Source organism: Myiozetetes cayanensis, unplaced genomic scaffold (assembly GCF_022539395.1).
Source record: "Myiozetetes cayanensis isolate MyiCay16 unplaced genomic scaffold, myiCay2020 scf9, whole genome shotgun sequence".
Taxonomy (NCBI): domain Eukaryota; kingdom Metazoa; phylum Chordata; class Aves; order Passeriformes; family Tyrannidae; genus Myiozetetes; species Myiozetetes cayanensis.
This window is the reverse complement of record NW_026088185.1, coordinates 6604136-6628618: the sequence shown is the minus strand read 5'-3', so window position 1 is coordinate 6628618 and position 24483 is coordinate 6604136. Positions and strand designations below refer to the sequence as shown.

At 40.9% G+C, this 24483-nt stretch overlaps 1 protein-coding gene across 3 annotated transcripts in view; it reads right to left on the bottom strand.

Moving 5' to 3' along the window:
* The window catches only part of UBE2F (ubiquitin conjugating enzyme E2 F (putative)), a 62782-nt gene that overhangs the window by 25127 nt on the left and 13172 nt on the right, over positions 1-24483 (bottom strand). For 2 of the 3 annotated variants that reach the window (XM_050340077.1, XM_050340078.1), the window contains exons 5-8: positions 18924-18991; positions 13710-13780; positions 9244-9301; positions 1642-1674 (exon numbers count right to left, since the gene is read on the bottom strand). In XM_050340077.1, coding sequence (XP_050196034.1) covers positions 1642-1674; positions 9244-9301; positions 13710-13780; positions 18924-18991 — 230 coding nt within the window. The remainder of the gene's footprint in view (positions 1-1641; positions 1675-9243; positions 9302-13709; positions 13781-18923; positions 18992-24483) is intronic. The other variant, XM_050340079.1, reaches the window with a different exon arrangement.

Below are 24483 nucleotides of genomic sequence, written 5' to 3'. Positions count from 1 at the left end.
GATGAGGTAGAAGTTTCCTTAATGCCATCTCTCCATAGAAAAGCAATATAATTCCCTCCTGTGAAGAAACTACGTAACCTGGAGCATGAGAAATAGGGAAGTTTTAGCGGTATGAGAAAAACAGGGCCAAAAGGAAAAGAAAGCCCAGAAACTAAGGGTATGTGTGGTCAGGGAGCAAAAAGTCAAAATAAACCTCCTATCTCTCAGTTTAATCTCAAATACTAACTTTGGAAGGAGAAAGGGTCTAGGGTTAAAAACAAGGCAGAACTCGATGCTGCTGGAAAGGGAATAGTCATTAAAAATAATGCTGACCCACAAATCCCTATTCTGACTGCAGCCAAGATCCTTTCCCCAGTTTAGTTCAGTCTATGACTGAGTGGAATACTGCTGTTCCACAAGCGTGAAAGGCTCCTGTCAGTCTCTGACTCATTTTCAGGCAGCAGTCAAGGCAGTACATCTATCCACATCGTTCCCACTCTCTTTCTTCAAGGAAGTCCCAAAAGACCCTGCAAGACCAGTGTGACCCATGCCAGCACTCCAAAGCCTAATTATTTATAAGAAGTTGGGTGTGTGGAAAATCCAAGAGGGAAGCTGGGAAGCACAGTTCTTACCGGCCATGACAAATCCCTGTGGTCTCCGACACACAACCATCACACTCTACAGCTGTTTGCCCTACAGGGTATTTTTATGTGCAGTTCTGCCCCTGAAGGCATTCCTTTGTACTTCCACTGGATTTTACTTCCTTCCAGTTACTTAGCATGGAGTGGGAGACTGACTGTGAAACGTAATTACCTTTTGTTAAAAAGGCAAATGTTCTCCAATCTCCTAAAATCAATTTACCAGAGAAGTTGTTGAAACAAGTCAAGCCTTAGGGTGCCAGGAAATCCCAGCAGATTGTAGTCAGTCACTGGCCTGGGCTATGCTGGTGATTTCAGACACTCACCATGATCCCAGCAACAGCACCGGGAGTGCAGCCACTGCTGTGCCCCTGCAGGCAGTGGTGAAAGGAATTCCTCTCTCCAAAAATGGGCTGGGACTAGGGAAGCCCACAGCAATGTTCCTCATCCAAAGCTTTTCACACCCTCCCTTCTACATCCTGGAGTGGCTGGGGTAGCTCTCTCCAGAGGGGATGACAAATGTGGCCACCAAGGTAGTGTCACTCTTTGCTTTCTCCTGACCTTCCTACCCAGCAGCAGTGGCTGTGGAAAGGGACCATAACCCTGGAATCCCTTAAAGAGGCAACTTTTGTACAAGTAAAGACTCAGCCTTTCCACTTTTAGTACAACAGCAGCTGTTGGATCCTGACTGCCTCTTACAGCTTCCTGCCCTCTCCTCCATTTTCAAGGAAGAAATTTCATGTCGCATGGAAAATACCAAGTAACATGTTATCAAAATGCCCCATAATATGTCTAACCAAAAGTAAAAGGGATGTACAAAAAGCCGGCACTTCAGACCACCTGTACTAGTCTCGCAGTTACACAGAAGAAAAAAGCACAAACTGATTTAATTCTTGTATAACCCCCACTGAAGTAGAGGAAAATAAACTTTTAGAGGCAACACATAGGGTTCACATTAGGAGATGCTCAAGCTAAATCAGGTAGGAAAAAGAAAAGTGGATATGCAAAATATTCCTTTACTTACAGTAAATAAAGAGTTTAATCCCCAGACAACATCCTGCAAAGGAAAAACACAGTCAGTCAGACATGCATTTCAGGTGTTCTGAACACATTCACGTACTTAATTTTTCTATTAATCATTAAATTACTGGAAATTAAATCTAGATTAAGAGTGACGTTTAACTAATTTAAGTGAAAATATTGAAAAAGCTTTCCCATTTCACGGACACTTGATATTTAGGAGTCAGCAAAAACCAAATACTGCACATTCAAATAAAAGTTCAGATCTGTGTGCACAGGAGCCGTATTCCTATTGCTTCTCCAGTCAAGGAGAGGAGTAATACCTTAGTATATGCCACCAACTGAAAACTGCATTCCTTAGCATAAAGGGTGGGTATAAAACTTAATTCAGCAATGCATGAAAAAATTAAAATGGTGGCAGACAAATACTTGAAACTGTCAAAATAGCAGAGAAAAGAGTTAGGTGTAGTATGAGTATGAAAAAATATTGTTCTTATATAAGCATATGTCTCAGATAATTCTATTACCTTTAAGTACCTATTTAAACACACTGAAGAAAGAGGGTTTGCAATTCCTGCAAACAGGAAGTGTCAGGACCTGCCTCCAAATAGTGTCACCAAGCAGCTTATTTCTATTAGCACTGACCTCAGAATCCATTGATAACCTTCAAAGAGGAAGAAAATGCACAAAATCCAAATATTACAGAAAGAGACCAAAAAGAATCATCTACCACCATTCAGAGGCTCCGCTTTCCTACCCACAGAAAAGATTATTTCTTTTAGCAGTGATATAACCAAGCTCCCTACTGCAAAATTCCACTGCAGTCCAGGCACTGGAGCTCACACCTACCAGACAATTCAGCAGAGATCAGGGCTGATCTCGTGACAGCCTGCTAGCACTTGACTGCTTGCCCATGAAACCCACACTGCCTCATTTCCACCCGTGGGACAAAGACTGCACATTATTAATTTCATGGCTAAAACACGCCTTTTACAATAAAGATAAAGCCTCAAAGTAAAAACTTCTTATCCACGGCAAAGAACTTCAATAACTGAGTGTATTTCAGCTTGTTTCCTGCTCTGGGCCCTCTGCTGAGTGGTGGATCACAGAAATCCATATCCCTTAAGGACACTATGCAATTATGTCCTAATGAAAAAGACATGATGTCAGCATTACGTGGAAAACAGCCTCTCACGATCCAATTTCCCTTTGATCTTGCACAAATAACCTTGCCCAGTTTATTTGCTTTAAAAAGGTGAATCTGCCCAGCACAGCTGATTATTGTGTTTCCAGTGTCAGCACCTTGACCTGTATGGCAAAACCAGCAACTTTCAAAGGTACTCATGACCTTCAGTGGCAGCACAGACACAAACTGCATGAAAGGAACGACCCAGACACTGAATTACAGGGAGCCCCTTGCACTGTTGCCCCCAGAGGCTTTACTGCCCTCCAGGAGGCAGTGGATGTTTTAGGGGGTGGTGGAAATACAAATGTGATACCAAATTGTTTTTCCATTATATAATAAATTGCTCCCAAATTCTTATTTGCTGAGCCCTTATTTTAGGGCTTTGGGATGCTTGACTGGTTTTGCAGAGAGTTTCATTAAAAAAGAAAAAAGACAATCACAAAAAAAAAACAAAACAGCAAAAACTCTGTAAGGGTACAAGTTGTCAGAATGCTGTACATTTTCACTGCCATTCTAGACAGCAAAAAGCATAACAGGATTATCATTATTATTACTGAATAACTTATGTGTGAAATTCTTAATATAATTTTTGATGTTTCCACCATACAACTTTTATGACTTGCTGGATTCATTTTATACCCTTGCATGGCTCCATAAAAAAATAATAATGCTAAATTCCTACCAGAGGGCAACACTTTTTGTAATGAGTTTGAGGCTAGCTTGGGTTTAAATCTCGGATACTGAGAAAGGGAAATGGGATGGAACAGATGAGCAAGAGCAAAACAAATATTTTGTATTTGAGAAACCAGAAAGAATGCCTTTGCATTGCTGACTCCAGAGCTGCCTGCTGCATGCAGATAAGAATGCATTTTCCAAAGGAACTAAATGATGTGCGAGCCACCAAAGATCCTGTCAGATTCAACAGTTCAAAAACTTCTATTTTCCTTCAGTGTAATAAAGCATCAGCCTTGGTTTCAAACTTTTACCGAAGTTCTGCTTAAATACTCTGAAAACAGAAATTTGGGTGTACATATGAGAATTTTTAAAGGTTATCTCCACAGGCAGGAGCAGGGCAGATGGCAACTTAAAAAGCTAATAGTGCACACTTGATGCTGCTGCACCTCAGTGAGAACTCCCTTCTTAGAGGAGAATCAGACATCTCCACCTGACAAAGTAACACCTGACAAGGCTGTTTCCTTTACAAACCTGCTTTTTATCAATTTTCTTCTCTGTGCTTGACATCCATGTGACAGAGCACAAGTGCACCCACTGCTGAGGGGTCACTCCAGAGCAAAGCTGAGAACCTCTTGTGCTTTCTGGACTGAAGCACCAAGGTCTGCCCAGGCTGGACCCTACAGGCAAAGCTGCTGAATTGCCCGAGCTGCTTTATTGGGGTCCTCCTCCAGCTGTGCCCAGCCCAGCTGTGTCCAGCTGGCCCCTATTCCCTGCCCAGTGTCTCAGAGGCTTTGCATCAGCACAGATGACACCCATGGGGTTAGATGCTTCTGGGTGTCAACAGCAGGTCTTGGGAATGCAAGGGAGTTTAATTAACATCTACTTCATTAGTTCAGAGGATTTAAGGACGACACTTGAGCTAACGAGCCAGAGTTCCCAAGCAGAGCAGTACTTGGCTAAATCCACAGTAAGTGGAAGAGGGAATAGAGGGAAACACTCTGCTCCATGGCAATATCACCATTTTGAGGTCGAGTGTGGAGAAGTCTACACAAGCAAGTCAGAAGATCAGACAGTTGTAAATAACCCTTTATAATCATCCCTTTTTGTTCTGGAGTATTTTCGTGTTGCACTTGAGTGAAAAGTTACACCAAACCACTGCCCACAGATTTATTTACAGCATGCCAACCGAGGAGAAAAAAACCCTGCCACTGCAGCAGTGTTTCAAGTTCAAAAGCAATGAATCCAAACCCTCAATACAGCTTTGAAGTCGCCTCTCCTGAGGCCAGTGAGTCTCAAAGCTTTGGGTTTGCAGGAGGTCCTAATTCTGCTAGTCGCCAGCCCTTCCCAAGTGGCAGTTCTCACAACCACTTCACAATAGCAATGCCACTGAAACCACGACACAAACAAGGGCTTCAAAAACACAACCACATCACTTCTTTTCATGGGAAAACAAATGCGTAAATTGCAGATTAAGATTTTCCTTTAACAGGCAAACTATATTTAATACATTAATTTAAGCAGAGAGCAAGCCAGACAAAAGCAGCTAATGAACTTCCAATTAAAGAAACTCCTTTAGAGATCCAAGGAGCATTTCAGATCTAACAGATTGATTAAATCAAAGCTCGTTGCTAAACCACTTTTTATAAACAAACAATTTAAGCCGCTCAGATGAACGAAAGGAGCAGCAGTCATTTATACAAGATGTCTGGAGCAAATATTTTTGGTTTGCTTTATAAACTGAAGCAACAACTCCAATAAAACAAGTGTCCTGGAGCAGCTCTCTGCTATCCTGTCTGCCTAGGCACCAGCTCCAGGTGATTTTCCTCTTCCATTCACCTTCTTCCATCATGTCTTAAAATCAAGCCCAGCTTCTCCCTTCATTGCAGCTCAGAAAGCCAAGCACTTTTCATCCCAACAAGCCCCACCTTCCCCAGCCTCTGTCATGCTTCTCCTCCTCAAACATCTGGGATTTCCCCCCACGGAGTAACCACCTCTCTGCAACTGCTAAAATGTAACCGAGCACACAAAATTTATCATTGATCCTATTTTCAAAAAAAAAAAAAAAAAGTTTTCTCTCCAGAGATGTAGAAAAAACTTCTTCCCTCCTAAAGAGTCTTCTCCCAAATGAAATTTTCTCTTTTGTATTTCCTCTCCCATCTCTGAGAATTCCTGGAGCGGGAACAACACCGTTTCCACCTGGGATAAGTCACCCACAAAGGGTATCTCAATTCTCATGTGCCTGCCATCCCAGTCCATGCTTCCCACCCAAGCACAGCAGCAGCTGACAGAGGGCTCTGGGGAACTTAAATGGCATGAACTGCTCCAGTTAGCAAACACAAAAAAAGGAGGAAGGCTGGAAAACGACTTCTTCTGTGCTTAAATATATGAGAGGGAAGAAAACAGGAACAATTCCAGTCTGTTCCTCTCCCAGACCAAGCCAGCTGCGAATTGCCAAGTATGCAGGAGCACTCCTCTAAAATCCCTCCCTTCTGTCACTGCCTCCTCGACATTTGTCCTCGAGGGTACTTCAGGGCAGGCAGATAGTCTTGTATAAATTGTTCCCTGGGGAATTCTGTGATAGCTCCCTAATGAACTACACTGCAGGGATTAGGAACACTAAAGCCATGCCCTCAGGAAACCAGCCTACTCTACTGATTAAAGTTGACACAAATTGCATATTCAGAAATCAACAATTTGGGGAAAACAACCACAGTTTAATCAGACTTACTGATGTACCACCCTGCTCTCCTGACTCACATGCCAGCAATAGCAGCTACTATGCCTAAACCAAAGATTTGGCTTTACCAGAAGATACTAAAGAGGGAAAATGAAAACTTTTGCAAATGTTTTATGAAGCAAAGGCTATGATAAGATGTTGAGCTGTGTGTTTTCACCAGCCTGGGCAGGTACAGAGAGGAAAGAAATAAATCACTTCTTACAAAACTGATAAAGCCAACTTATAAAAATCAAAATACAACACAATAGAACCCTGCAGAAAAATGTCCTGAAGCTTATTTTAAGAGCAAACAGAATGTCAGATCTACAAAGAAGATTGTCTTTAGTGGCTTACATCTTCTCTTGACAAAACATTGGGTCTGAAGTTTTTTTGTCTGTGGCTTATTCAATTTTTAGAGGTGGAGAAGAAAGACAAAGAGACCCATTCCAAAACATAACTTGAATAAATCAATAGCTGTACAATGGTGCCATAACACTGAGAAAAAAAATGAGCAACAAGAATTAATGTGAATGACACAGAACATACAGGTTTTCTTTTTTCCCTTCATCCTGAAGACAGTGACAGTTATTGTCTGTTTAAAATACTCCTCTGCACTAATGATTACATATGATTTTGACAGCAGACCACCTCTTTTCCTTAAGATGATGGATCGAAGTTTTGTACTTTCAAAACTACTCAGGTTGATGCTTAAACATGGAGGTAAAGTTAACTGGAAAAGTTAAGTCACAACCCTCTGATTTATTTCTCCAAGAGATTAGTTTAGCATTTGCATAAATAATAAAGTAACTTGCAATAATAAAGTAAATTGCATAAACAATAAAGTAATTTTACTGATGAAGGCAACAGCAGAACTACTGCAACAAAGAGGGCAAAATTTTCCCATTTAGTACTAAACACTAATTAAATAAGCAAGCCTCTTAAGGATAAACTCCAAACAGCAATAGTTTATTGGAAATGAGTTAATTCTTTTTAGATTTGATAATTTAATAGCACAGGCAGATACTTATTAACCTTGCATCTGAAGTTATGTGAGACAAATTCCTGAGAAAACCAGTGCTTTCCTATAGGTGGGTTTAGTTTAAGACTACCTGGACACTTCCCATTCCTGTGTCTCCTGACAGCAGCAACAGCCCCTTATTTTTGGACCTATTTCCAGCTGTAGTTGGTTAGAGGTAATTACAGAAGGAACAGCTTGACTTTTAGAACCAATTCTGCAATCACAGTACACAGATCCACTTTTTCAGTTTTTAAAAATCAATCACTCCAGATATTCTTACAGCAAAGGGAAAAGAAGCATTTAGGAGAAAGCTGGAGAATACTAAGGAGTATCTTAACTAGGCAGGTCACAGTCAGGGCAAATAGGGTACAAAGATGTGAATGTTGAGGAATAACAAGAGATACTAAAGCACTTTTGAGTGTGAAACTGGGATTACAGAAGGGGAAGAAGCAGGGTATCAGTGTAACAGCAACTGCGTTAATTCACATAAAATGTTTAAAAGCTGGTATTTCCAGTGACATAAAATCTGAGAACAGAATGGATTTAAAGCCATTATTTGCTTTCTGTCTGGAAAACTTCCATTTTGAACATCAAACCTAAAAGCAGGAGAAAAGCGAGTTCAGACACTCTGAGCAGAGGCCCAAAATAACTGCAGCAGTCTTCAGCTTCAGCCTTAATTCATAAGAATTATCTGTTTTAGAGAGGAAAGTATACAATAAAATGATGCAGAACACAACAGAATGGAGACTGAGAGGTAAATAAGCTCCTGTTGTTAACTCATAACAACAATTAAGAATTCTCTACACTGTTAAAATACATTTTATCAGATAATTTTACAGATTATTTAGCAGATTTTTGTTTTTATTTCAGAAAGTTTCTTTAGGTTTCTACTCATTTGATACTAAAGCCAATTATTAAAAAGGCCACAGCAGCTTATTTTGAAGGATTTTTCGTGTAAGAGTTCTGCTGCCACCACAAGGATTGGGAAGATGGGACACAGTGTGAAACCTCAGCCTTCTAAAGGTTTAATCACACAAGCTCCATGCATGCAGCAGCATACAGCAGAGTTGGTTTGTGCATGGGGCTTTTAATGTGTTATCTAACTGGAGTGGTTTTACTAATGCACAGCGAATGGCTGCATTAGTAATTCCTGGCAATTTTTATTGCAGAAGTACAGTACATGCCCATTCTCAAATTCAATATTTTAGCAGTGGTTTGGAGTGTTTATTGGACAAATTTGGGTACTATTCCTCCAGAAAACCAGTCTGCCTTCAAAAGACTGATGAGAGGAATATGAAACACTGATTTGCAAGTCCATCACTGGCCAAGAATGGATACTATGCAGAGTGCTACTGTGCAAACTCACACAGTGTTATGGAGGCGAGCAGATGCTCCAAGCCACGGTTTCTAAATGTTCATAGAGGTTTGAGTTCAAAGGGACCTTAAAGCTCATCTAGTCCCACCCTGGCTCATGGTTCTCTCCCTGTTCCACATAATTCTGTGGTCTGTGGTGAACTCACACCCATCACAACCTTCAGTGCACTGACAAGGAACTGGACTGTGTGGTCACACTGTTCATCAACAGCACAATTCCAGCAACAGGAAGATTACAGCTCAGTGCTCCACACTGATTTGTCAGGAATATCAATGGAAATTACCAGACATTACTGCTGGTCTTGCTCACATCATGCTCTTGCCATTGGTAACTGCTGCCTGAGTGAAAAAACAGCAGACCCCCTTACCAAGCAGGGGGTCTCAGGGTCACCTGCAGTCCCACCAAGCTACAAACCCTTTTATCAGTCACAGCAGGATTTGTGCAGCTACACTAAAACTGGCAAATGTTTCTATGATCAGTCAGCACTGTACTTGTTCTAGTATTGCCACCAGCACTTAAGAGACAAAAATCTCAGTTGTTTCTAGAGCAAAGCACATTATCTGCCTCTTTCCAAGTCCATAAAAGGATTTTTAAACTATATCTAGTTCAGTGGATGCATCTAAAACGGAATAGTACCTTTAATGTCCTAGTTGGAGCCCAGCCAGTACCATCGATTGAGTGTTCTCTCAATAAACTGGGGAAAAAAAGACATATTATATTATACAGTGTAACTTCCAGTTAATCTTTCTCAGAAATCTTCTAAGAAAAGATTAGGAATTAGTAATTGCAACAGAAGATCTACTTCTTCCACTACATACAGTGGAATTTTAAACCACAGGAGTTGGCATGTCTCCCTAAAATTACATTCCACACAGTGTCATCACAGAACTCCCAACCTGAGCAAAACCTTTGTCAAAACACCTCAATTATTTTTCTCAAGTAGAGTATGTGTGACAGAAATCCCTGTGACAGTCTCCACACTGAACATTTTTTTTATCCCCTGAGCACACAGACACATTTTAGAACATGTTAATCTTCGGTGGAGAGACAAACTTGCAGAAACAATGCATCTCTCACCAAAACTAGCACAATCCAATCCAGAAAAAGGGTATTTTGGGAGAGATATCTAATTAGCAAAAAGAGGATTATCATCCTCTCTTCTGTGAAAGGACTTTAGCTTCCTAGAGGCAGGGATAGGAATGTGAAATAGTTTTAGTCTGTCTGCTCAGGAGGAAAAGATTCCTTATAAACTACAACACATGCTCTTGAATTCTAGTATAAACACGCATGAATATATAAAATAAGATACAGACTTCCCTATATGCACATTTCCAGCATGGAAATTTATGACCAGCATATTATGCTACATATTAAGTCCAGTGAAGCTGCTGACCTATTTACAAGTTGAAATCGCAGAGGTGTGTTCAACTCTTTAGGTATTTCTGGACCTTTGAGGTCCAAACCTCAGCAGTTATGAGAAGGAAAACTACTGGAGACCAGAGAATAATGGAGAAATAAGCTGAAGTCTTGCTCACAAAAGCAATAATATGAATGGGAAAGTCTGGATTCCCCAATCATACCTTCCTTTGTAAGCAATATAAAACTGAAATCTCAACACAGCAAAGTGGCAAAGCACAAAAATTCACCACCACCAGCAGCTTCTGCTACTGCAGTGACAGGGTTAAAAAGTGAAACCCACTAATCTCAAACCATTAGGTTTTACCAATTTTCAGGGTGACATGTATTAAGTAATTTAAAAATCACAGCAGACCGCTAGACCATACAGGCTATCCAGGTAGTTTTTATTGAATGCATGGAGTTTTTAATCCAAGGAAATATACTCCTTGTCCAGTGACTCCTTGTCCTCCTAGAGAGGCTAGGAAGAGGATGATCACACTGGACAGGACCATTCCATCTTAACTGTGCCGCTAATCTCATTTCTGTGCCTTTCAAAAGGTAAAATATGCCATTACCAGTAGTGCAGCTCAAAACTCATTTGAAGAACACTAAAAATAACATCTTCTGGCTGACATTTTTGTTCATGTAACAAAAGTGAAAGCGTTTATAGTGTTCCCTATAAAACTGTGCTGCAGTACTCCCCTTCACCTCTTCTTATAACTCTAAAACACACAATAAAATCATAAAAATATTCACTGACAAAGCTCAGAGTGCCTCAAGCACATCAGTTAAGCCTCATTGACAGCTCTGCAGCTTCCCAAGGCCTCAGAGCTCTCTCTCCAGCAGGGGACACCTGCAACCAGGACTTGAGAAGACACTCACACCTCTCCTAGAGCTCTGGCAGGAAAGCAGTGAAGACAGGTAATGTCCCTTGGCTTAATATTCATTCCTCATTTGCTGATGTAATTAATTTATAGAGCAGTATCCTTTTTCTTCCTACAGATTGGCAATGCTCATTAAGCCCCTAATCAGAACCTCTTCCCAGAACCTGGTGACTAGAGAGGCTGCATCCCATGCTCTCCACAGGGATGACCCAGATATAAGAGCCAGACAGGCAGGTCTGAATAGTGAGAGGCTCTCTCAGCATCACACACATAGAATGAACACCTAAATGAGCAGAAACACACAAAAAACATGAACTGGTTTGCTGGATGAACAAGCATCTGCATGTAGCTCCTGTTCAAAGACCTGCCATCCATGGATTCTGCTGCCACAGGGGAGCTGGGCTGACAGGAGGGCAAGTTTGTCGAGGGGGGAACTTCACCAGGAACAGGGAAGAACAATAAAACACTACTTCCATTTGAATCATGGACTAGTTTGGGTTGGAAGGGACCTTAAAGACCACCTAGTTTGCTTTGTCTTCAGCTGTAGAAGGAGCTAAGAAGAGACCAGTGTGTCCTCAGTCATGGGGGACTGGCACTGATAACCACAGCTCACCATCTGGGGTTTGTATTTATGGACACCTCCCAGAATATGATTTCAAGTCCTTAGATTTGGGTTCCTATGGGAAGATTGCAAAAATCACCATTTTTGAAGATACAGTAACCCAAACTGTCACTGATGTGACCAGTCAGCTGCTCAGCTTTCATTCCAACAAGTAGCTCATTCTGTAATTCCTGCATGGAAGAAGGCTTTGAGGAATTTTTTCTTGTTGAAGACAGAGCACCCTAAAGAGATCTTGCAAAAACAGCTACTGACCTGGGAACTGCATGATTCCAGTAAGTTTAAAACCTTCTGAAACTGCAGCTGACATGACTTACAGCTTCACTAAAAATTCCTGTAATGGGGAGATCAGCCCTGGAGAAACCTTGACTTTTTCTATCCACATGTGCAGTGGAGGCAATATCCACAAGTGTGGTCCAGACTTAACTAATGTGATCTGTTAATATTACGGTTCAGAGTAACTGCAATCCATAAAGCACAGAGAAGCAACACTTTTCCTACCCAAAACTATTGCACTTGACCCCCATCTTAACTATTTGGTATGTTTTAATCCAGGGATGATTATCAAAGCAACACATACTTATACCATTATGTATGTTTAGCAAAAGGCAGTTGAGAAAAACACTGAAGAAGATTTTTTTTTCCTGCTTTTAAAAATAACTGAAGCTATTTTAATTTAAAGTCTCTTGTGTAAGTTGATTGCAGGTACTATATATAGAGTGCATCCTCCATTATAACAGGCATAAAGCAATCTAAGTTATTTTAGTTTTTCCATCTAAATGGTAAGATATCTCACAGGTTTGATATGTTAAGGTATCTGACAATCAAATAAAGCTGATGTTTCAGTGCGGATGCTGAAAAAATTGTTTCACTTCATTTGAACTGTGGTGTTCCAACACTACATTAGTCTCTCATAATTAGAACCATTTAAAAGCAGGAAAAAGTGTAATATCCTCAAGAATGTGTTCAGAGAACCTTTGGCTGCCCCATTCCTGGAAGTGTCCAGGGCCAGGTTGGACCGGGTTTGGAGCAACGTGCGAGAGTGAAAGGTGTCCCTGCCCGTGGCAGGGGGTGGAATGAGAGGGGCTTTAAGGTCCTTTCCAACCCAAACCATTGTGGGATTCTGTGGATGTGATGCTTTATTTAACCTCAGAAGATTTTGTACTGAAACTTCAACTTTAGCTATTGTTTGGTGTCCAGTAATTCTGGTTCCAGAGAGCTCACCTATTTGTTCCCTTACTTGCACTATGTGACTCAAAGCATTTCAGTTCTCTTAAGGACCTGCTCATGAAGTGTGAGAGATTGCCCTGTGAAAAATTCACTTTCACCAGGACCTCAAACACAGCACTAACATGATTTTAAATCTACAGGAAAAAATTAGCTTTTCTATTTTTAAGTGCTAATTTGCTATACATGTCAACAACCATTCTGGATCTTCAGAACAGCTTTCAATCTCACATTGTCATTGCATCTGCTTCATCTACATTTTCTTTTATGTGCCACTAACTTGAAAAGTGACAGTTACACTTCTCACTTCTGGTTATGTTTGGTTCCTGGCCATTTAGACCATCAGGTACTGGTGATGAAACACTGAAATCCAAGTTTCAGAAACTGATTTTTGTGAGGAAATATCTACTATCAAGTAAAACCACCCAGCCTCTCATTCTGGTAAAGTTTTCGGACTTATCTTGACCCCAAATCTGCTTTGTTATAACTGGTACATGTGTCACCTTAGTGGATATTAAATATTAAAATAATCAAATGACAAATATAGAAGAGCTACTGTCAAAGTTCAAGGAACGCTTTTTCCTTCCTTTGTGAAATATAAAGGGTTTTCAAGCACTTTACACACTTAGGCACTAAACACTAAAGCCTCAAGTCCCCTCAGGGCCTGAGGATATTCAGTTATAAGGGAAAAAAAAAAAAAAAAAAAAAAAAAAACCCACACCAAAATTTTGCTTAGATTGGAGTTTACGCTTTTACCCCAAGTTAGAACAAAGCATTAAGTCTGAACCTGGCTCTACAAGGCCTCTAATGCACAGCAAGAATGATCCCTTCAGTGGATTCCTATATTTCTACACATGCCACTGATTTGCAGAACCTGTGGAAAAAAATGCCATCATGACAATTCCATACAATATTTTATCAAGCAGATAAACCTCCAAGGTTTAAAAAAACTCAAACCAGAATGCTGTTGCTACCTTAGGCAGATTTCTCCCGTCTCTGTAATGTTGGGATGCCAGATTCTTGTCAAACACTTTACCTTTGGAGGCTGCCAGGAGAGAAAACAAATTACCGTGTTATCCCTTCAAATAAAACCATATCACTGCTACAACTCACAGAACTGAGAAAAGCAAATATGTTTGATACTCACAGCAGAGGTCTGGGTGTTAAAGGCACTGATACATAACCTACAGGAGTCAAACCAGATTTCTCTGCCCTTTCAGCTTCTCTCAACTCTTTACAAAAGCTGGGCTTTTGTATCAGGTTTTTCCTCAGAAAAATGTAACTTTAAAGAAAGTCAAGAAAATTTACTCTCTTCTCATAACTGTGTCAGATTCTAAGTCAGTCAGTTTCTTAACACTTAATTAGTAAGACAACAATTTAAACCAAGAAACTACAGAGTGTTTTCCTGGAAGGCTTATCCAGGTCAGGGGTTTGTTAAAAAACCAGCAGAGAATGCAATGATGATAACTACATCAAAAGAACAACTTCTCTTCAGCACAGACCTTCCTGTTCACAATTGGTCATATCCAAATTTAAGACACTAATAGAAAAAGCCACCCAACTTATTTTCAGGCAAGCTCACCGAATTTCTGAATGTCATGGTGGGTTTTGAAACACAGATTCTTAAAATCCAGTCTCATTTGCTCTAGTTTTGTGAAGTAAATAAACAGCAGGTCATAAAAATTTCAGTAGCTTAGCAACAGCACGTTGTTCCATCCATGCTCTCCCCATTAGGATTTGCAGCTTTCCATCAGGCAGATTATTCCTTATAGGAAGTGCACTGGAGTACATCAGCACAGAGCAGCACCTTGCATAACTTCAATTAAATCACATATTATAGATGTGGAGCTATTTTCCTCTACTGTTTCCCATGAAGTCTTCAGTCAAGAAGACAAAACAGTCACAGTTGTATTTGCAGCATGACGTGGTTTGTGTCATCATCTTGTTCTCAATTTCCCAATTATCTTTTTCATTAAATATTTTTTTAATTAAGACTCCTTGGAAAAGGGGTAAGAAAATACACGTGGCACTGAGACATTAAAAAGGCACCCAAAAAATATCCTCTAAAAGAAGAAACACCCATCACTACAACACATCTGCAAGTTGTAACAGATTGTGATGGTTTTGATCTAGGCCTTCCTGGTAACCAGTTTGTAACCAAGGAAGTGGCCAAGTACCCAGTATTCCATACGATTTTTACGTAAACCAGAGTATAAATAAGTTGGAGATTAGAGACCTCTCTCTCTTCTCTTCCAGCGAGGGTCGGGAACTGTAGGTCCTTGCGTTGGTCTCGCTTATCTAAAGCTGAGGCCTGCAGCGACCGCTGGCCTGCCACGTGGGGGGTTCGGAGAGTGCTGGCTGTGTCTGCCAATCCTGCTTTTCTAAGGGAAGTGGTGAGATCTGTTTTGTTAATTACTAGTATAGTTCTTGAGTTTGATCAAGTATACCTGTTCGGTGTCCCTTTTTTTCCCCTTTCCTTATCCCTTCGGGGAGTGAATCCCCTTCTACTGTGTATATAGCATCTTAACTGTATATAACTTTAATTTACGTAAATATATATATATTTTATATAAACAACTTGACTTTGGGTTCTTTAATTTTTTATAGTTTTTTTTTCTTCTTTGCCCTAAGAGGAGAAGGGAGGGAGGAAGGGGGCTGCTGTCGTGACTTTCGGGCATTTGGCAGGGAGCCAAGTCCAAACCATCACACAGATTTTGACTGAAAACAGTCTCAAACTCTTTCCCTTCAAAACATATGCTGGTTTTAGAAGTTTTCTAACAGCACAGCTTTTCATTAGTTACACCTTCATGTTGTTTTGAAAGATTATGTCTAGTTCTCAAGCAAAGAAAGCAGAAGTATTTATTCCATGCCAGTAGATCAAGATGAAAGAGTAAATTTCTACCATATGTACCTTCAAACAGGGAATGTATTGATGAGTAGGAAAAAAGCTTTATAGAAACTCTTTTAAAAAATAAATGAAATCCCCAAACCCTCACAGTCAGAGTGAATTAACTAGTGTCTCATTTTTTGTATCATGAAAACAAAAGAATTTCTTTATCCTTTTGAAGTGTTTTTCATTGTTGAAAATTAGAAAAACCCACTTCGGACAGTAAGACAAAGGTTTTCCCTCTTCCTTCTCCCTTTCCCCTATCTCCAGATAGGACAATCTGGAGCACTGTCATAAAATGCATCTTCAAACAAAACTTCTTTGAGCTTGTTCCAAGTCAACTTTGACTTCTCCTTAGCCCAACAAATCCACACAAGATTCCCTCAAGGTGATGTTTCACTTGAACACCTCCAACCACCTCCAGGTCGTACGTGTGACACTTCGTACAACAAAGCTCACAAAATCCATTTATTTCACTGCTCAAAATCTTCCTTCACCTCAGACACCAAAAGCTGCACAGGTAGATCCAATCTCAAGTGGGGGGCACAGCAGTGACTGCATCCGTTTCCTCCTCCATTTCCGAGCAGCCCAATATTTTGGGATCCCACTTTAGTTTTGGCACTGGAAACTGTTTGCCTTTCCCCTCCCTCCATCCTCAGGCCACTCCACCAAATCCATGAACACGTGCTGAAGGTGCAAGCAAGCTTTGCAAGTGTTTGAGAACTCTGCATATTCCAACCTCAGCTTTGGTGGAAGTTTTGCAGAACAAGCTTCAGTTTAAGCTTGTCTCATTTCATGAAAAAATAAGGTTATAAACAATCTGTCCCTTCCACTGCTCTCCCCAAATGACAGACTGAATATAAACTGCTAATCAATGAATGAACTTAATAAGCAGTTTCAGATCCTGATAATTTGGCACTCTAAAAAGGACACGTGTACTTAGAGGTATCTGTCCTGTAACTGCAGTTCTTCAATTCACAGCCTTTTCCCCAGAGAAAGGGTGTGGTTCCTAAGAGAAATTTGAAATCAACATTATTTGGAATATTTTCTCGAAACACCAGCTAGTCCCAAAGCATTCTTTTGTACTGGATGAGAGGTGTTGGAATTGAAAAATATTTAATTAACATTTGCTGTAGATTTTTCTGCCAGTGCTGAGAAGGGAACCATAACAAACCAGAGACATTTTAATTCTAGTACTTGAGAATCAAAACAGGTAGATCAAAATTAAGATTCAGCTCTCCAATTATACACACTAGTGTTTTTCAGATGAACAACTGAAATACAGTAATTTAAGAAAATAAAACTGGTATATATTGTGTGTGTTCCCCTGTGCCCAAAACTACCACAGGGGTTAAACTGTTACTGTTGAAGATGACTAAAAAATTAGGAGAGCAGAGAACCTGAGAAGGTTTCCCCCTTAATAAAAAAGCCATTTTGGCCATGACAGTATTTATTCAAGTTAGAACAAGAATGCAGTGAACCTTAAATGACCACCGTTGTGTTTATTGTGTGAGGATAACCACACACAAGCTACTAAGAGTTGCCTGTATCATCATCTGAAAGCCTTTGGTGAGGGTAAGGGGAACTTAAAACACTCCACAACCAAACCAATCCCACTGCAAACACTACCTGAAGCACCTACATGTACTAAGACAAGTCTGAAGACAGACACGATCCTAAACCCTTTGAAAACAAAACAGCTTGAGCAGATAATTCTTGACCAATATTACTACAAAAGAAGAGAAAAACTATCAAAATAATGAAAGGGAAAATTCAAAGCTGTTTCAGAAAAGCTATAGTCCTCTGCAAGCATTAACTTTATAGTGTATATATCCCATTTATCCATAGATTATAAAGGAATATTAGGAACTTGAAGGCATCTTCTGGAATGTCAACCCAATGTCAACTATGCTTTCAGAAACATAACCTCTCTACTCTACTAGCAGTGCTAATTCAGTGTCCTCCAAGCTCAGTCCGGGAATTCAAGCTGTTACCTTCCAGACCACCACACCTCCTTCCCCCTTTTACACAAACAATGCTGTGACTGCAACTCTTCCATACAGATAACGCTGAATTTAGGCCTGGTGCAGCTGAACATGAGCCAAAGGTCTTCCCAGAAACATGTCCCTGGAATCCTCTCCTATACATTCTTCAGCCTCTCTGAAAGAAAAAGGGGTCTGAACTATCAACACCAAAAGTAAGGAAACAAAGCAGAAAGAGGGGGGGGAAAATAACAGAATTATCAAAAGCATTCAAACTAAAAGTAAATGACACTTCCTTCTTCCAGAAATTCATATATCTAACTTGCAAATATTGCAACTCAGCTGCTCAAATTAGTCTAGTTTCCTTAGGTATCAAGCTATCAGCATACATAACAGCAGCTGTAATTCCTGAGAATCGGAGGTGAGCCTTAATTGTTTTCCATTTTGGGGGGCAATCTTGTTCTTTTGACAGCTAAACGCTGAAAACAATGTCTGAAGTTATTTTTATTGTAATTGCATCTCTCCTCCCTTGCAAGGTTCTACAATTTCAGTAAAGTACAATCATGAAATACCGAGTCTCAGACTTGAAAAGGCCAAGTTGTCTGGAGCTTTCCATTTACCTACAAGAAAATATCGCCATTATTTCCTGGTCCCCTGAAAAGCTGTTTGCTTAATTACCATTGAAATTGTTATTTTCTTAAAGATACGGAACAGCCTGGGAGACAACCAGTACAACTGTTGGAGGTGCCACTTGTCACTGTACCTGTGCATTCCACATCCTCACTGCATGGTCCCAGAAGGGATTAACACATACAGTGCAAGGAGTCAAGGGATGGGGATTTGCTCAGCCTGGGACTGAAGGGACCCTACTGCTGTCTGCAACTACCTGCTGGGAGGGCAGAGAGGACACTGAGTCAGGCTCTTCTAAGAGGTGGACACTGATAAAAGCAAGAGGCCCACAGACAAGGTCCAAAAAGGAAAATTCTGATCTGATAAAGGAAAAAAAATAAAAATCACAACAAAGGTAACTGAGCACTGGAACAGAGGCCCAGAGAAGCAGTGAGATCTCCATCCTAAGAGATTCTGAAATGCCAACTGGCCCAGGCCTTGAGCCACCAAACTCAACTTTTAACACTAGCCCAGCTTTGAGCAGGAGTTCAGATGAGCTCCAGGCAATGAAGATTTTTCTATAAACCTACGCTACTTTAGTAACAGACACAAGATCCTTTCTCAGTCTCAATGCCAAATTCCCTCTGAAGTCCCATCACCTGGAAAGACAAACTAAAATGATAACCATTAGACTAATGACAAATACTCACCACCATATTGTAGGCCTCAGGAACTTCAGTTTCAAACTGAAACTTTCCACCTTGGTAATAGCCCTCATCTAGTAAAGGAAAAACAAGGAAAATAGTTAAATAAGGAAAAACTACTAAGATTAAAATAATGGCACAGGGTTATCATCAAACACTTAACCTAGTTACACCACACCACTTACAGCCACCTAATCCAAACAGCATCTGAGCAGTGTTTTCCTCCACTCCCAACATTTTTACAGCAGAAATCTGAAGTCAGAGTCAACAGTCCCATAAAAATCCACCATCCTGAGCAGAGTAACAGGCGATACCAAGTTAGAGGAACCTCAGATTGAGCTTCTCATGTCTGTATGAAGAAAATCCTGCCACATGGCACATAGCACCACCTTACCAACCCTTGGAATGAGTCGGAGAAATACTTCACTTTCTAGTGCATGCTAAATCCTGCTCCAGGACTTTGCACATCTTCCCAAGCTTATGCTAGCAATCTTGTATTGTGAGTTGTATGAATAATGTGTGCCAAGAGCATGTTTCAGTGCACTACAATAAAAGAGCAAGTAGATTCTTTTATTGTAATTACCTTAGGATGATACACCAGCTAGGAAAGTATGTCTGCCTCTCTGTCAACCTCAGATTCAATACTGAATTATTAAAATGGCTACCTTTTATAATATGACATCTTAAAATATCTAGTTACACTGAACCAGGAATAATATAATTGGATAACAGTCATCTGCAACTCTTGAGATGGTTGTGCTTTAAAGCTGAAATGTTTGCAAAGTGATCTGAAATGTCTGCCTGGTACTGCCACTACTTTTCATTAAAGAAGGGAAACAGATACCTAGCCCACCCCCAGCTCTGGGGGTTTGGGACATGTCAGGAATGCTCAGGTTCAAATCACCTTGAGTGCTCTCGCTCTCTGTATCACACTGCTCCATAGAGCAGGCCCGAAGGCCAGGAGAGCTGGTTAGCATTGTATGGATTATATTTTTTAAACCAACACCGCAAAGGAATGTTCTGTGAAGCAATCCATAGTTTCCAGAAAATAAGGAAACTCTTTTTAATCTATCTAGCTTGTTCCAAACTACAAAGAACTAGCTTCTCTACTGCAGGTCAAAATCCTCTATCCGGATGATGTCTCCTGGACTTGCTGCCTCCCCTGTTCCTACACAGATCTTCTGTCTTCTCCTACCAACCCACACACCACAATCCATCCTCTGGTTTCAGCCTGCGTGCCATAAACACAGGAGAACAGTCAGTTCCCACCCTCCTGCTCTTTGCCATCTCTTACCAGCTGACCTACAGAACAGGAGAGGAATCACCCTGTTCAATAAGGCAAACCCTCAGCCGGAGAGGGGTGAGCCAGTAAAAGCTGCTGCTGCCAGAGATCACACCCAGTTTGCACACTGTGCCCTGTGCGCCCCTCCAAAAGACTGTGCCTGAAGCTGGGAAGTCCATCATGGCCCAGTTTCTCCCAGGAGCCTCTGGGAAAGGTTCAGCGTATGGAAAAAAGAGATGGTTGGCTTCCCTACCCTACCCAGCACTGCTGGCAGCTGCCTCCACGCTGAGCTGCACAGCAGAGTTGCAGCCCTCAGCCTCTGCAAATCTCCCTGGAATAATCTGTCCAGAACACACACTTTTCAAATCCATTCTCCATTTCCACTCCAATTCAATTCTGAAGTGTGGTGGATTTATTGATCAGTCTCCTCAGGCACATTATGTTTTACCAGAAAATAAATGGACATGCACTGATTCTTATGGGAAAAAAAGCAAGACAAAAGCATGTATCTTTTGTTTTCAAATATACTGAGATAAAAATCAGTAAAGAAAGCCATTACTGAAGAATGAGAAGTGAAAGGTGAGTTACACTAATACCTCTCTGATGAAACTGCTTCCTATCAAATGTGATAAACACTGTTCCAGAAAGGAAATCATTGGGGAAATGGTCCAATATCCCCTAGGAGCTCAAACACCACAATTTATCCTACAGAACACAGCTAACTGCACTTCATCCACTATCTAGCATATTATAATAGCACGGTAATAGCATTTTAACCAATTGTCAGGAATTCTTACTATTTCCAAGTACAAAAGTTATTTTCCTTGGCTTAATTTCACTAGTTCCTTGATCTTGTGGGCCTGGAGCAAAGCAGATCTTCACACTGCACCCCTGCTAAAATGGAACAGGTGCCTGTTGAAGGATGTATCTACATATGCCTTATGTCAAAGTAAGTACTTGGGCTTAATGAATCCTCAGTGTTACAGTTGTCCAAAAGCAACATCCAAGAATAGCTCTAAGGGAGGAGAGCTGGCTAAAAGACTGTCAGATTCCTGCCAGTGAAGCAGCAAGAGCAAAGCCACGCTCCACATGGGTCTGCACACTGGAAACACCAGGCCCACAGCCACTGCGGGGTGCAGGAACAGCAAGGTCCGTCCTCGGCTCCGAGCACAGACAACATCAGCCTGACACTGCTCAAGACACACAGGGGGTGGGGAAAAAGGCTGAACAGTTGATTTTCATTTTCTCTGCCCTTTTCCACCATGCAGACCTAGCTCAGGATAGCTCCAATTCCACCCAGCCACAAGAGAAACTCCCAGTGTCCGCGTGCAGGATGTAATTGATGTCAGCAGAACAGAAGCAGCAGGACCAGGTGGTGAAAGAACACCCCTTTTCCTTAAAAATGTGTTTTAGGTGAGCTCAAGCACTTTCAAAACAGTATATTTACACCTCCACAGGTTCTAAGAGATTAATTCAGCTTTCTTGTATTTGTTTTTCTGAGTTCTCTGAAAGGCTGAGAAATCTCTGGAAGACCTGGCGCACTTACATGTGTTGCTTCACACTGCAGGTCACTTCCACATCCTTTCAGATCAAGTCTCCCTCAAAGACAATTCAATACTCATCAGTGCCTTGCCTTACAAATCATTTTATGTTTTGATTTTATCTGGACATCAATCCATGCTAGCACTAACCAAAAAATGCACTGGGTGCACTACTGGTCTCGTTGTAAAATAAGGACATATTTACCCATATTTACCCTACCAGAGAAGGAGAGTAAGGTACCTCTCCTCTCTCCTTTCACAATTCTCCCTGTATGTTAGTGAATCTTTTCACTAAAGCACCAATAAAGCTACTCATTACCGATCAGTCAAATGCGTATTAAAAATTCATATCTTGGAGGGCCTCAGGACTCAGCCAGAAATCTTGCATTAACAAGATAAGCCTTCGTGATAAAGTCATCTCATGGCATCTCAAGCAAGGAAATCAGTTCCTAAGTTGGGACAAAGACCCTCAACTTCTTCAGGCCTAGAGAAATGGTGGGAAAAACTGAAGTTCTGGCAGAGTTACCGATGAGGAAAATGCTATAAATAAAACCATCAAATACAACAGCTTTAGCACATAACTTAGGAAGTTAGCCACAGAGTTTTTTGTTAAAAGGGAATATATCTGAGCTCCACTCTTCCTCCTACTGCTTACATTTATGTCTTCAAGCTGTATTAGCTGAGCAAGCATCCCACTCGCTTCAGTCTCAAGTTTCATTACCAAAAACCTGACTCTAATCTTAGTTTGCATTTGTAAGGTGTTTTGATGCCTGAAAGTGCTGTGGAAAATGCTAAACCAAATTATTTCATCACATTAAAAGAAAATGCAAGATAATTAGGACAGGCCACAAAGAATGTGCTTGGGATAGCTGCTCCTTGAACCAGCAGCGTTGAAATGCTCAGCCATGCTCACACCCATTTGTCCTTCTATGGCATGCAAACCAGAAAATAGGCTCTTTATTAATTCCTCCAGAAAATAACTACACTAACCCCAGACTGCTTCAGTTGCCCGGGAACTGCAGGAAAACTGCATTAACTACACATACTCTTCTAGTGTCCTTCGTGTGTAAGTCACCTAAACTCACCTCCTTTACTTTTTTCCAGGTCATTACCATGTTTTAGTCTCAGCTTCCAATTTTGTGCTCCAAATATCAGTGCAGCAGGCAGGACTCTGCCTGTGTTACAAGCATATATCTCCTTATTTTCCCTAGATTTTAATCCAATGTGGTACTGGTGAAAAATAAGAACGGAGGCAAGTGTGGCACAAGGGCATTTTTCAACGACAGAACAGTTGTTTCAGATGACAAAAGGAAAAAGAAGCTTCAGACAGCAGAGAAAGCCAGTAGTGTCTGCCTTGGGAACACAGTTTTGTCCACTGCGGCAGTAAAATCTAAGTCTTATCCATTTTCTAACAGGCACTGCTGTATACTCCCTGATGGTGCACTGCAGAATTTAGGCTCTAATGTTAGAATATAAGAGAACTTAAACTGAGAGCCTGAAGAAGTGAGTCCATGAAGCTCTTGGTTGTGCGGACTCCCACTCCTGTTTATGCACCACATCAGTCCTAACAGAGCAAACTGCAAGGCAGTTCTGGATATTCCCTGGCTGAGCCCAGCCCTTGCTCCACAAAAAAAAGCTGCAGGGAGACTTGCAAAGCCAAATGCAAGAGCAGGATTTCTACACGTAACTCAGCTCCAAATGCAAGAGACAGTTCTAGGCAGGAGGAGGAAAACTGGTTCTTCCTCCAGGTTGTCAAGTTTCATGCAATAATGTTTAGACACTACAAGAACAGTTGGCTCAAGCCCACTTGAGCCATAAAAATTCTGTGACAACCACTTAGCTGCTTCTTTGCTATCCCAGAGGAAACTAATATTTAGCACACCGTAAAGAAAAACTCAGTCTTCAAGGGAATTAGAAAACTACGAAGATTTTCTTGGTCTGTGTTATGTTTGCTTTAGAGAGCAGTGCTGAGCTGCAGCTGTTCACAAGATTCTATACCTAAATTATGCACAGCTGAAAATTGATGTTTACTTGGGTCAGACTGCAACTGCAGAGACTTCAGTTGTGCAGCTATATTTAGAGTAACAAAATGTTAATTAAGATCATCTCATTTTCAAGATCATTTCAGCAATGAAGCCAGTACAAAAACCACACTCTGCCTGCAGCACCTTGCTGCACAGCAGCGAATAGACAAAAGAAAGGACTGTCATTTAGACATTTTGGAATTAGTATGAAAAAGCTATCACTTCTTCACATTCAAGACATCCCTAACTCACACAATGATGCTCTTGTAAAGTCAACTCATTTCCAAAACATAATAAAGCAGCATCATATAAACTGAAGGACATTTGGTGCAAGCAGTGTAACACCCACTGAGTAAACATGAGCACATCTTCAGAGGTTAAAAGTTCTAGAATAGCACTTGCATTTATTTTTAATTACATTCACTTTTCCATCACAAAAAGGAGTTACATGAATGGACATGTTAACAAAGACCACCCAAGATTTCTAGTTCCAGGAAGAGCCAGTTGATTATGGCTAATAAGCAGCAACAGTGACATCTAGTGCCTCCCTGACTTCAAAATCCAGAACTGGCAGAGACACTCCTACCACACTGTTGAGTGCAAACCACTAATTCTCCGGGTAATACATCAGCATGACTGACAGTTCACCCAAATGCTGTTGTCAATAAGCATCTACAGAAAATGTGCATCTAGAGGATCAGCTGGCAGGGAGACACTGA